The 14,242-nt window shown below is 44.6% G+C and overlaps 1 protein-coding gene across 3 annotated transcripts in view; it reads left to right on the forward strand.

Moving 5' to 3' along the window:
• RCAN1 (regulator of calcineurin 1) overlaps window positions 1-8,221 on the forward strand; it is a 94,462-nt gene extending 86,241 nt beyond the window's left edge. For 2 of the 3 annotated variants that reach the window (XM_082395113.1, XM_082395114.1), the window contains exons 2-4: window positions 2,237-2,410; window positions 4,055-4,214; window positions 6,439-8,221. In XM_082395113.1, the coding sequence (XP_082251239.1) occupies window positions 2,237-2,410; window positions 4,055-4,214; window positions 6,439-6,611 (507 nt within the window). In that variant the 3' untranslated portion in view covers window positions 6,612-8,221. The remainder of the gene's footprint in view (window positions 1-2,236; window positions 2,411-4,054; window positions 4,215-6,438) is intronic. The other variant, XR_014245514.1, reaches the window with a different exon arrangement.
• The last annotated feature ends 6,021 nt before the right edge of the window (window positions 8,222-14,242 follow it).

The raw sequence follows: 14,242 nt of genomic DNA on the forward strand, positions 1-14,242 counted from the left end.
TACATAACTTAAGTGTAGGATGAGTATACCTCCTGGGAAGCAGCTCTCATTGATGGTTATTAACATAATTAGTAATTTTAATTACTATGCTTTTCTTCTTCATTTGATTAAAATGTAAGATTTTCATCAGTAGCTACGAAGCTATCTAATTGATCTCTAACAATATTATATATGAATGAATTCTGTATGTTCTGTTTGGGGGGCGGTGATCATGTTATACCTTTATACCCAAAGCCCTACTGAGACATCGGAAGGTTTCTTTTTTTTTTTTTAAATCAAATTTAACTCCATAACTGTGTACAATGCTTGCAGGCCGGGACTGTAGTTTTTGAACTAGATATTAGAGCATGTTCTATGTGTAAAAGTACTACAAAGTCTATGTATTTAATGTTAGCCTTATATGAGTAAAATCACTGATTTACTTAATTAAGTAGAGATGCCATCCACTAACTATAATCACTAGGTATCGGTTATTAGAACAAATAAGATTATTTTATAAGAGAATACTAATAGCATAATAGCAATACGAAATTAACAAGATAGTGTGGGTTCTCTTGGGTTCTGGTCCTAAGCCCTGACTTGTATTCTAAAAATATTCAGCAAAGTCATCTCTCTTAAATTATGAATGATAACTTTAAAACTAAGCAGTTGGTCACAGTGCCTATGGATGAGGTCGTGTGAAATTCCAGATCTGCGCAGACACCCTTATGCCCCAGACTTGCCCGTGCTCGGGACGGGTGGAGAACAAGTCACGTGCAGCCAGATGAAATCGCAGCTTAAACATCTGCCGTGCATTCTTTCTCATTCTTTGCCTCTGCAACACCCCTCGTAGGAAAGTCACAGACATTTCCATCAACTAAAGAGAAGCCGGGGAATTTGAAGAGAGAACGTTTGTGAGCTGTTCCCCACTCCCCCCCGAGCCACCTGCCCCGTGGAGACATCAGCCAGAAGGGAATGCGGGACCTGCCCACAGCCCTGCCCTGTGGACCAGGCACTGAGCGACAGGGAGGCCCGTCCCCTCCCCGGCTTTCTAGCACTGAATATCCTCGAAGATGTTCTCCCTTCTTGCTGGGAACCCTCTCTCCCCTCTGCAGAAGCACCGTGCTCTGCATAGGTCTCCAGGGTACTTGTGGGCTCCAGGGCCTTCTCTTCTCACCAGTCATCTGGGTGGAGGGCACGCTGCCCCATCTGGGCTCTCACCATCTGCCATCCCACCCCCATCTGCCTCTCACCCCCATCTGCCTCTAACCATCCTCACAGTTTAGTCTGAAAAAGGATTCAGAAAGCTCGGTGACTAAAAGTCCCTGCATAATCTTCCTGGAAGTTTCAAGACTGTCCATCACCTCCCTCTCTTGTCAGAAAGGTTGCAGTGGCCTCCCAGGTCCCCCCAAGGGCACCACCACTCAGGACCCGGCCCGGGGTTGCTCCCTAGAGCTTTTCCCAGGAGCTGATGAACGCTGTCCTGAATCTAGGCTTTTAGTCCTTGAACTTGGGCATTTCAATTCTAAGAACTCATGCTGTTTCAAAGTGTTCACTAGTTCTTTTAACACTAGAGCTGGATCTGTACATGTATTAAAGCCAGCGTGCAGAAATGGGTTCATTGGCAGAATGTTAATTTTTGAAACCAGTACTATTTTAGAGAGTTAAAGAGTAACAGATTGAATGGGAACATAATAATGGGAATTTTTAAAAAACTGCTTCCTTTACATTAAGAAATGCAAGGCTTTTCATTAACTTCATTGGTTACCAATTCAATAATAATTTTTTTTTTTGAAATTAGCTCCAATGCTTTTAAGTCCAAAAGCCATATTTGATGGACAAAGCAATGCCCTGAGCTGAGTGGTGGGATTGGAGTTCACTAGATTGGGGAAGGTCACAGGACAATAGGGTCTGGCAGGCCAGAAGGGTGACAAATGACCAAACGAAAATGTTCCTTCTACTTTAAAAAGAATGTTTCCGTGACTGTAAGAAGTGTTGAAGTATTGGTAATTGTCCAGCTGATTAAATGAATTTAGTAAATCGTACATTCTTACTTTTGTATAAAATCACGTATTTTAAATTAAAAGGGCAGAATCTCCCTAGAGGAGAAAGGTGGGTTCTCTGTCTTCTCTAAGAAAAAAGTTGGAAGTTCTTGACATGATTAATAATTTGGTTCCTCCGTAAGAAATGTAATGAAGTCATCCAGTCAAAGGTCATATGCAGGTAAATTTCAACTCCTTTTATTTTTATTTTTCAGGCCAAATTTGAATCCCTCTTTAGGACATATGACAAAGATATCACCTTTCAGTATTTTAAGAGCTTCAAACGAGTCAGAATAAACTTCAGCAACCCATTATCTGCAGCAGATGCCAGACTCCAGCTACATAAGACTGAATTTCTTGGAAAGGAAATGAAATTATATTTCGCTCAGGTGAATCGAGTTCATTGATACCCATCCTTCTCCCTCCTCCCTCCCATCCTTAAAAGTAGCTTAGACATCCATTCCGTATAGGTTGATTTAAAACTCCAAGAAATCATCTTGAGAAGGGCAAAATTCATGCTCGAAATTTTTCATGTCACCTATTTTAAGAAGACATCGGGGTGTATTTGAAAGTGCCCTCAGAGATGACCTTCTTGGGTTGAGTGATGAGGGGAGAAAGAGAGCCTTTCCTGACTCAGGAAGGTGGAGAACCGCAGAGTCGTGGGCGTGGCTACCCTTGACCCCCCCCCCCCCCCCCCGGACCAGAGCGGTTCGGCTCTGTGCTGGGTCCCCACATCCCGCTCACTCCTGGCGAGCTGGTATCTGCAAGCTGGTCCTGCACATCAGCACGGGGCTGCCAGACCCGGCCTGCAAGGAAAAAAATGGGTTCACCAGGCAGGTAGTAAGTGCTAAGAAATACTCGCGGTAAGCGGGGGTCCCGGCCCCAGGGCACTCCCGGGGCTGTGCGGCGGCTTTGCTTTTTCTCCTGCATCACCCTTCCTGCCTCCCCCAGCAACTGCCTTCTAGGCAGCTCACAAAGTTCCATTTGATGATGTTACCGGAGTCTAACAGCTTGGCAGGGGGAGGGGCAGGGGCTCTTCGGATGCTGCTCCCTGGTGAAAGAGACCCCCCACTGGGGCCCTGCGTTCCCCTTGCCAGTACGGGAGCAGATCCTGTAGAGGGGCTTCCTGACCTTGCGGGAAGGTGAACTTGCCCTTCCAGGGTAGATGAGAGTCGGGATGCCCTGCCCCCTGGTGGTTAAGTGCGAGGCGCAGGCTTCAACCTTGGATCCTTAGGAGCAAATTCCCTTCTACGTTTGGTGGGGTTCCATGTAAGTAATTATTTGGTCTCTCCACGACTTTTTCTGGTTTATTAAAGTAAATGCATGTTCATTGTGAATTTTTTTTTTGGGGGGGGTGATACTAAAGAACAAAGAAAATCCAAGCTGGTAAGATTTTGTTGTAAGATCTCTCCAAACAGCCCTCTAATCACTGGTATAATTTTTAAGCCCAAACTAGGATCTTGGTCATTGTTTCTTATCATTATTGTTTTAAATAGGTATCCTGGAAGGTAGATGTATTTTTCCTTCCTCACTTTTGGCGTCTGATTCAGAGCCCCAGAGGGAGGGAAGTCTGAGAGAGAGCGTGATGGGCAGGGGTCCTGGGTCATCTTAGAGATGTCACTTAGCCTTTGGAGCTTCTGTGATAGGATGTGATGCCACCGTAATATGAGGAGCTGGAAGCAATTGATGCTGAGATCCCTCCTGACCTCAGGGACAGTGCTTTCCTTTTCCCGTGTATACTAAAATTATCTCCGTATATTTTCTGTCAGTCTAGTTCAAGCATAATTACTTGCAGTCCCGGGGCCTGTGAGTCCCCGTCCTGCGAGAGACTTCTAATCATGTTTGCACCATAATCCAAGTTCCCTTCCCCACCCTTAGAAACCATATTGCGATTCATCCTTGGGCTGCACCTGTTCAGCTGTCTGGACGTGGGTTTGTCCTTCACACCTGTCTTCCGTAGGCTGCCATTAAGTGCTATTGCTGCTTCAGTTCTTCCCCCGAGAACAACCACCTGCATTTATCTCTCTCCTCAGACTTTACACATAGGAAGTTCACACCTGGCTCCACCAAACCCAGACAAGCAGTTTCTGATCTCTCCTCCTGCCTCGCCGCCGGTCGGTTGGAAACAAGTGGAAGACGCTACTCCCGTCATAAATTATGACCTTTTATATGCTATCTCCAAGCTGGGGCCAGGTAAGCAGTGCCCTCGGGTGGAGAAGGGGCAAGGAGACGTGGAGAGATTGTGGTTAAGGCACAGAGGCTCGCCTGCAGCAGGAGTGGCCACGACCCCATTGCTCTTTCCACTTCTCACGTGATCAGTGCCAGTGTGTGTTGTGAATTGTCTCTATTTGCTTTCTTCTGAATCGAAGTAACCCATGCCCCGGGGTGGGAGCATGCACGCCTGCCTCTGACTTCATCCCTTAGGAAAGCGTGCAAGCTGGTCCAGGGGACCAAGTACCATGATCCCTCTGGGCCGCATCACGTGACTCCATCCCCTTACCCACTGAGCACAGCCGGTGTGAGGGACTCAAGACCCGGCCTCACGTCCTGTTGCTCCAAGTGGGGATGAGTGATTGGATTCTGGAAAGGGAAAACAGGCTTTCCCCACTTTTAGACATTTCATTTTTAGTCAAGGTAATTTCATCTGTTGATCTGATTCTCCCCTGACCTTTTGAATGTGTGAGGGAGCAGAGACCCATAGATCATAGTGGAGAAAGAGCCCCAGTCACAAAGCCCAGTAGGGAGGGGTGCTCCCCTACTGAGCTTGCCAGGGAAAGAAGAGGTTCCGGTCCTCAGAAGGGGCAAAGGTGTGAGCATTTAGGAAGAAAGGTACTCTGGCCTCAGGCTTCTCATCCAGAAAATGGGCATTACCGGCTGGAGTAGTAAATGAGATCATCGTGTAAAAAGCACTTCATATAGTGCCTAGCTTATCGGCAGTGCTCAAAACATGTTTTCTGGAAACAGTAAAATGTTGGAGGTTCCTGTCCTATCTGATAGGGTTTGGGTGAGCTGGCAGGTGCAAGCGGGGGTCTTGGGGTAGAGAGGTTTGAGCCCCCCTTCTGCCCTATTCGTGGAGCAAATGCAATAAATGCTGAGGCCATCAGCTTTCTCCTTGACCAGCAATCTGATGTTCCTTTGAGTGGATGGTTTTATTTTCTTGGACCATCAGCAGTTCCACATGGAAAAGATTACATCTCTGTTAACATCGCTCTGACGGAAATTCCCCCTGTGGTAGAAAGCAAGACTCACATTACTTACTGCTCACCGTGGCATGAAGGTCAAGATGGAAGTGGCCAGTGCCCCTCCTGGCAGGTCCAGGCCAAGGTGTATTAGGGAGCAGAGGGTTGGAACCTTCTGGAATGTTAGAGAAGGGAGGAAGGGGATGTCCACCTGGGGAGAGGTGTCAGACTGCTCCAGAGGCAGGAAGTGCTGCTAGTGAACATTCTTCACACTCTAGAACCTACCACTTCTTTACAGACGGCTTGTTTGAGAAACCCTTCTGGAAAATAGCCATAATAGGATCAATTTGCCCTTAGTTTACTTAGGGCTTATGACCTTGAATAGTCTTTCTTTCAGCAGTTGAAAGATTGCAAAGATTTTGCCAATATGATCCTGTCCCCATGCTTTCTGGATTGTGACTCCTCGGCAGGTAGATAGGGATTTGCAAAGGGGATCGTGACCAACATTTTGAGCGATCTCTCTGACCCTCCACCTTAATTCCCCCCTACCCCGAGAATGCTGAGGCTCTTTCCCCCTTTCAGACTCAGTTACAATAGCATTCCAGTCTCACGTGTGGGGTAGAGAAGAGGCAACACCTTTTTTTATGAGTAAAAGCGTCTTGACTGAACCTGATAAAATTCAGGCTGACATAGAACAGCAGGACACGCCTGGTTCAAGGGGTTGATAGTTGTGTGAAAAAGGATATGGTGTGGTCAAAAATGTTTTCAGAGCACCCGTTTCAACCAGCACACCTGTGTCTTTGTGCAGGGCCTCCCCGTGCTTCCTGCCCCTATCGTGGGCTAGCAGGAGGCTCAAGAGGTCCTTTCCTAACGCCTTTATTCATGCACCGTCTTTTCCTGAATGGGCGCTCCTTGCACCACACCGGGGAAGGGGAAGTCCTCTGGGGAGCCTAGAGGGCCTGGTGAACATGCTAAGTGTAATTAAAAAATACACTCCTTCCATACCTTCCATATGCCTGGACTCAGAGGGTTTGATTGAAAGCTGAGTCATTTACGGTGGTGAGATACAGAATGAGCCACCAGAGAAACACCAATCCAGAGTGCGGCTGCCTGTGGCCCTCAGTCCCCACTGGATGCCCGCGGAAGCTTGGCCGAGCGGACCCCTACGTGCGCATCCGTTTGCTCTTTGACCCTCGGGTCCTTGCCTGAGTTACCCTGCACTTACTTTCCTTCCCTAGGGGAAAAGTATGAATTGCACGCAGCGACCGACACCACTCCCAGCGTGGTGGTCCACGTGTGTGAGAGCGACCAGGAGAACGAGGAAGAAGACGAGATGGAAAGAATGAAGAGACCCAAACCCAAAATTATCCAGACCAGGAGGCCGGAGTACTCGCCCGTCCACTTAAGCTGAACTGGCACCCGGACGAAGAAGTGTTCTGAATCATACTCACGAGAAGGAATCTTTTACTGTGGAAGTGGCCAGTCACAACTTTGGAGGTGGCAGCCTGTGACCGCTGTGGCAGAAATTCCATGTTGCTCAGAAGAGAATCGAGGCTTTGTCTTCTGGTTCTAACGACGCTGCGCATCAGTCAATGCTCCTGGCTCCTGGGAATGTCCTGAGCCAATCACTGAGTGTGGGGTGATCGCACAAGGACTTCTGGGAACGTCTCGAGAAAACCAATAACGATAGTGTTTTGTACTTGTTCTTTTCTGGTAGGTTCTGTTTTTGCCAGGGGTAGGTTGATCAGTGGGTCCAGGGAGAGCCTTCTGTTTCCAACCAGCCTACAAGGTAGACTGTCTCTCCCAGTAGGAAAAGGCACCACGTGAAGCCATAAGGTGTCTGGTGCAGAAAGGTTGTGAAGACAACAGTGCAATGTGGAAATTGTAGTGTCTCATTTTTCCCCCTCACGTTCTAATGTTTGTGCATGTGTATTACTGATTTTCAGAACTAACCTTTGGTCGTATATAGAGTTACGCCATTGTTGTTTTACATCTTCGGGGAAGATAGGAAAGCATTTGCAAAATCTGTCACCTTTCCAGATTCAATGACTGTCTTTGCAACAGCACACACGGTGGGGGATTCTACCGGTAATACACCCACTCAGCATCCTATTTGATGCAACCTAGAACTTGTGCTTTTGCAAAACAAGTCGATCTGAAATTCCTACGTAGCGTTTCGCTTATAAAACTCAGAAAATAGCAGTTTCACTGCCAACTCTTAGTGGGTGAGAAATTTTAGTTGTTTTAGATCAGACCATAAATGGGTTTCATTTATTTCTTTTACGTGGTGGTTTATATACATGAATCATAGCCAAAACCCTTTTTTGGGGGAACTGTCAGTTGAGATGATTGATTTTTTTTTTTTTTTAACCCCACTGAAACATCAAGATAAACTTGTAAATAAAGCTGATAGCATATATTCATACCTGTTGTGCCCTTGGGTGAGAGATACGGCCGTGGAAGACTAGTGTAAGATGTATTAACCTCCCTGTGAATTGTATGTTATAGAAAACGCCTTTCAACCATTTGACAGGACCTGAATTCAAAGCATGTGAAGTGGACAGTAGATGTGTGGTGGTATGAGAAGGATGCTGTGCCTTTCCCCATTCGTTCCTGACGGAATTGTCACACTAGGTTAAATGTTTGTAATTGTTTTCTAGTTGTCATGTGTGTGTCTGGTCCATAGGTATTCTATTTTGGCCTTACAATACCATATAACAAGGTTTGTCCTTTTGAGATACCTAATGCCAAGTAACAATGCATGCTTTGGAAATGTGGAAGATGGTTTTCTTTAAGAAGCAAAGGTATGGGGCTGTCCATATCAAGACATTGACTGAATGTTCTCAAAACCCTGTTTACAGTACTTGGTGGGGGGTCGGGGCAGATGAGGGAGAGACCATTGCATAGCTGTTCAAGTGTCCCTAGTTAAGTGCTTTTAAACTGGAGGGGCTAACCTCAAGATATTTTTTTTAACTGCATTCTATAATAAATCGACACAATATGCTCTTTACGGAAAAGTTACCTGTTTGTCATTTTATTTCTAATTGTCAACCTGTGCGCCCTTTGAATTCTGCAGTCTCAGAAGGACGCATCCCTTCATCAGGTTGAGTCTGGAAACTCCCAGATCCTTGCTGCGATTCACAGAGGGTCATCCACACTAATGGTGCGTCACCTAGGAAAGGGGAAAATGGAGAAAACTGAAACCAGAAGTCTGAGTATTTCCTTTGTCCAGGGAGAGGATACTCTGATGAAAACCCTTTTCGCCAGCAGATCCACTAAAGGACAATCCTTCTGATTGTTAACTTAAGGAGTTTTCTTTCCTGTTAGAAAACATGCCAATGGAAGATACTAAGTTACAAAGGCCAGTTATGTTCAGAAAATCTGTCTGTTAAGCCTCCTCTTTGAATCTCACCCGGAACTCTTATTACAAATGGTGGTGAGCTCCTGGCCAGCCCTCAAAGGCCTAAACAACCCCATGTTTATTTGCCAAACTAGAGCAAATGGTGTTCATCTTCATCGAGATGAGCATCAGGCATTTTTCCATGAAAATTCACTTGCTTCTCTGTTTTTCTTGTACAAGCGGCCTCATTCTGTCATTCCCCAACGGCACTTGCATATTTTAAATTCATATACGTTTGAGGTTTAAACATGTTGGAAAATCCACATTTCTACCAGATTGGTTGAATCTCATTGTTGAGGAGATTCACTAATTAACCACAGGGGTCGGGGGGAAGGGCTGTTATTTGTCATCATGTTGAATAACTAGGAGCCCCTGCAGAGCAGAACTGAATTGGGAAGTGTGCTGGTCCAGGATCCTGTTTCATAAATAACCCTGGAGGGAGTTCCCTGGTGGCCTGGTGGTTAGGATTCCGGGCTTTCACTGCCGGGGCCCAGGTTCAATCCCTGGTGGGGGAACTGAGATCCCACAAGCCACACGATGTGGCAAAACAAAACATAACATTAATAACCCTGGAATAAAGTCGAATTGTGTTGTCAGTTAATGCAGATTTCCAACAGTTCCCCTTACACAACTGGGGAAATACAGATGGCTGGTCCCACTGCCCGGGGAAGCCGTCAGACCCTAGAGTAGAAATCACAAGTCAACAAACAGCCTCACTCCTGATGGACGATGTCTGATAAGTGGTTCTGTGGCAGGTACAGCCTCACCTGAAATTCCAAAGCCAATAATGCTCACAGTCTGGTTACCTGGCAGATGATTATGAAGGGCCCCAAATCACGCACGTGCCCAGGACTCAAGCATCTCTCTAGCCCTGCTAGCGAGAGGGCTCAGTAAAATACAAAACGACAGACACAAAACAGGCAGAATCACGCGGGATGCATCCTTTGCCATTGATTGGATGTGTTCCTTTAAGAGATTTTCATAGAATATATTTCTCATCTGTTGATAAGTAGCTTGGAGCCATCCATCCAAGAAAAGAAAATCAGCCCCTCAATGTATGCTAAATCCAAGCAAAGGGCGGTAAATGATGAGAGAAGTATAACATTTCGTGCGGCTATTAATACTCGGGCTATAAACATTGACTTGCAGTCAGCAAGCATTTAGGATTTTTCATGTCCAGAATGTTGTGAGAATTAGTGCCCGCAGGAGATTTGGGTTTTTGGAGAGCTCTAATTTTAGGTGAAATTGTACAGAACTCACTACCAACTAAATAGATTTTCTCAAATATTCATTGCAAAGGATTAAATATACTATACAGACATGTTATGACCAACAGTGAATCGGCAGTTGGGGTATGTCATATTTTACAGCATTTAAAGAATCCTGTGGAGTATTTGCATTAAGTGCCTATCAAGTAAATTTCATCTAAAGGTCAACAATTCAGATGGAAATTACATAAATAATTTACCTTAAAATTATCTGAGAAGAAGTTAGAATATAATAAGAAATACATTTTTTTCTTCTCCAATTCTCGTGTCTTCTGATTCTAAACCAGGACATGTAGGGAATTTTTTTTCAAGTATGCCGCCACACTTGGCAATCTTTAATTCACATCTGAAATTCTCACTCTCGTGACTCACCAAAAGTTACATGGCAATCAGGTAGACGGATTTTATTCTCACATACCTCACTTTCTTCAGCACTCCCTCCCGCTGTTCGTGAAAGGTCATTTTAATCATGACTATGTTTATGAAAGCCAGAGAAGATTATTTGGAAGTGACTGAGATGTGGTGCCTACATGCACCGTTTCTCCTTCTTTCAAGATTCTGATTAGGGATCCGATGACCATTCTATACAGCGACTGACAGCCAAGCTGCTCACTGCTTGCTGTAGCCCCTGCTCACAGTTGTATCTTTCAAGGCTATCAAGAACGCCCCTCCTGGCTGACATTCATACTCTGGTCATGTGGAATCTGCAGTGTTTCTAACTCACTCTGTTCTCTCTTCCCTGTGCTCCATTGAGCATGTTCCCTAAAACATTATCCCACTGCCCCAGCCCTGCCTGGGCTAACTCCACAGTGATGTGTATACCGTGAGAACCATCCCATGTCTGCCCTACTCACCTCTGTCTGAATCACTAGCAGTTACCACTGTGCCCAGCCTGCAGTGCTCAATAAATATTCCTGAAATAATTAGCCGACTCATTGATATTTGTCCTACGTCTCCACCATTAATGTCTCTTCTCCTGAGAAGCCCTCCCAGCTACTCCTGCTGTGTCAACCATTGTGTCCCATACTTCCCTGTTGTAGTATGTATTGCCTTTTTAGCATAATTGTTAAATTGTCTGTCTTCCCTGTTAGAACATAAATCAAGTGGAGATGGGATTCCCGGTGGCCTTTGGCTCAGAGCAGACATTCAACAAAAGTTGGAAAAAAAAAAAAAGTTGGATGGATGGACAGGTGGGTGGGTGAATTGGTAGATGAATGGAATGGATGGATGGATGGATGGAAGGATGGTTGAATAGGTGGGTGGTGAATGGATGGACGAATGGATGGATGGATGGACAGATGGATGGATGGATGAATAGGTGGGTGGTGAATGGATGGACAAATGGATGGATGGATGGACAGATGGATGGATGGATGGATGGATGTGTGGGCAAATGGGTGGGTGGATGGATGGATGGATGGATGGATGGATGGATGGATGGGTGTGTGGGTGAATGGGTGGATGGATGGATAGATGGATGGATGGATGGATGGATGGATGGATGGATGGATGGATGGATAGGTGGGTTGGTGGGTGTATGGATGGATGGATGAATAGGTGGGTGGGTGGGATGGATGGATGGATGCAGATTTCAGAGGATGAAGAGTGAAAAGTTCACTGAGAAAAAATAGAAAAATAATAAGGCATGTTTCTCTCTCCTTAGTCAGTAGAGCCAATAATCAGCTCAGTGCTTTAATTCAACAAAATGCCAGGCTGCTAGAGCAACAAGAATGAAAGAAAAAGAAAAGGAGACATAATTGTGTTGGAGTAAAGCAAAAGATGAGAAAAGAAAAAAAACTTTGTTTTTAAAATTTTCTTTTCAGAACAGATTGATTGGCTAGAGGATGAGTGACTGGAAAGGAGCATCATGGAACTTTTCAGAATGATGGAAATGTTCTATATCTTGATAGAGCAACACAGTAATAACAGCAGTAATAACAACACATTAGTAGTAAAACAAGTTTATACATTTGTCCAAAACTGATCAATCTGCATACTTAAAATGTGTGCATTTTGTTTTATGTAAAGTATGCCTCAATAAAGTTAATTTATTTTTAAAATCAGGATAAAGGAAAAGAATTTAAATCTTAGACAATGGACAAAAGTTGGGGGAAGGTCTTACTTCTCACTCTATCTTTGTAAAAACATTTTTCAAGTGTATAATGCTTTCATAACATTCTTAGAACACAGTATTATACACCAAGGCAAAGCAGCTTCCCAAATTAGAGTGTGAGCATTCTGATTAAGCTCTTCTAGAAGACCTTGATATGTCCATGACAATCTGTTAACTTTAAAAAATAACTTAGGTCATATTTCTTTCCCTAAAGTTTAATATATGACTAATTTTTCATATGCTCAGAACCAACCAATTACTACTTCAAGAATATATTCATCCATGGGACTTTGCTGGGGGCACAGTGGTTAAGAATCCATCTGCCAATGCAGGGTACACGGGTTCAATCCCTGGTCCGGGAAGGTCCCACATGCCGTGGAGCAACTAAGCCCATGTGCCACAACTACTGAGCCTGTGCTCTAGAGCCAGTGAGCCACAACTACTGAGCCCATGTGCCACAACTACTGGAGCCCGTGTGCCTAGAGCCCGTGCTCCACAACGAGAAGCCACCGCAATGAGAAGCCCACGCGCCACAATGAAGAGTAGCCCCCGCTCGCCACAACTAGAGAAAGCCCACGAGCAGCAACGAAGACCCAACACAGCCAAAAATAAATAAATAAATAAATAAATAAGAATATATACATCCATATGTAATCAGAGGTAAACGAAATTCATTTTATCACCTCTTTAATGTCAATCCACACTCTCATCAGACCTCGGTCAGCAGTGACATACTATACCAGGAAAATACATCTGCAATGATGCATTTGAAATTAATGAATTATTAGAAAAAGAAAAAAAGAAACAAACAAAACTGCACTACGTTTCTGCAAGGTCAATTTTATTTCTGAAGCTTCTAAAACATTTTTCCTGCAAATTATACAAAATGTGCATCATTCTTTTTCTTATAGAAATAAAAATTTAAGCACCATGAATACTGGGGAAATAACTTACAGAAGCTATAGAAGATCCTCAACAACCATTATAAATAGTGGCTTATATCATATCTGCATGTTTATGCCTTTCAAATCTAATATTTGTATGTGGTTTTATTATAGGATAAGTTGCCAAATAACTTCTTTTAACTGAGTTAACTTGAATTCATGCTTTTTATAAGGTAAAATTAGTCCCAGCTTTAGTTTTTGGTATTTGTAGCAGATTTTTGGTGAGTAGAGGTACTAATAAGTAGGTATGTAGCAGATTACACACAGTCCTGCCAGATCCAGGAGACAGACAGACAGGAAAAAGGGGCTTAAAAACCACAACAAGATGTGACTTCTTTTCATTTGGTATCTGGCTGCCAATCTACTGTTTCCCTAAACCTAACTGTGCAATGTTCAGACCCCGAGCTGCTTCCACTTCAAATCAGTTACTTCAAGTTTTCTCTGCTGAATTTCATAAATGATTTGTCTTCCTGTTTTGTTGAGAGCTGCTCTGTTCCAGATTCTTGATGGATTTAACCCTCACAGTGCTTGTGGCTTCACCAAAACAGGTGTCACTCTTCTCCCTGAAGTTACTCAATATCTCTGACCGAGTCTACTGTCATAACCTATTGAGAAGTTATCCTCTGCACCGATGTTTTTCTTTTCTTTTTTCCTCTTTTTACCCCTGTAGGCTCATCAGGAAAACAATGGGAAGAGTTTCCCCTTCCAAAGTGTTGAACCAGGATACTGTACTTCTGAGACTGGGCTTCATTAGCCTCCAGATGAGGTCAGCAAGATCTCCTTGGATCCTGGTGTCTGGGGCTCCCCTCTCTGAAAGATCAAGGTCTTCCTGGTGAGTAGTCAAGCTTCCAATGTCTAAGAAAAGAGACAGAGTGAAGAATCTGTGCTCAGAGCTGGGAGGTTCAGGTTGGGGTGGGAGAAACAGAAGGCGGGGCTATAAAAGGAGAGAGCTGACCTTGGAAGAGATTGACTCATCCTTGTGAGGGTTTCAGGACCAAGTGTGAAGCCAAACTTGGCATGGCTCGAGTCAATGGCATCTCCCACTAAGGATCCTCTTCTTGGCCTGGGTCTTGCAGGCCTGAGTAAGGACCAGAGGCAGTCCCCGTCAGTCAAGGACCAGGCCCTCCATGGTGGGGGGCTCAGGAGGTAGAGCCCCAGGCTCCCTGTGTTCACAGAAAGAGCCCCCTCCATTGACCTCCACTGAACTGCCGGCCAATCTCAGGAGGTGAGTTCCTGAGCAAACTTCATTTTATCCTGTGCTCGGGAAGTTTGGTTTTTTGTTTGTTTTTATTTTGCTTTTCATTTAGACAAAATGTG

This window comes from Balaenoptera borealis (assembly GCF_965194805.1).
Source record: "Balaenoptera borealis genome assembly, chromosome: 5".
Taxonomy (NCBI): domain Eukaryota; kingdom Metazoa; phylum Chordata; class Mammalia; order Artiodactyla; family Balaenopteridae; genus Balaenoptera; species Balaenoptera borealis.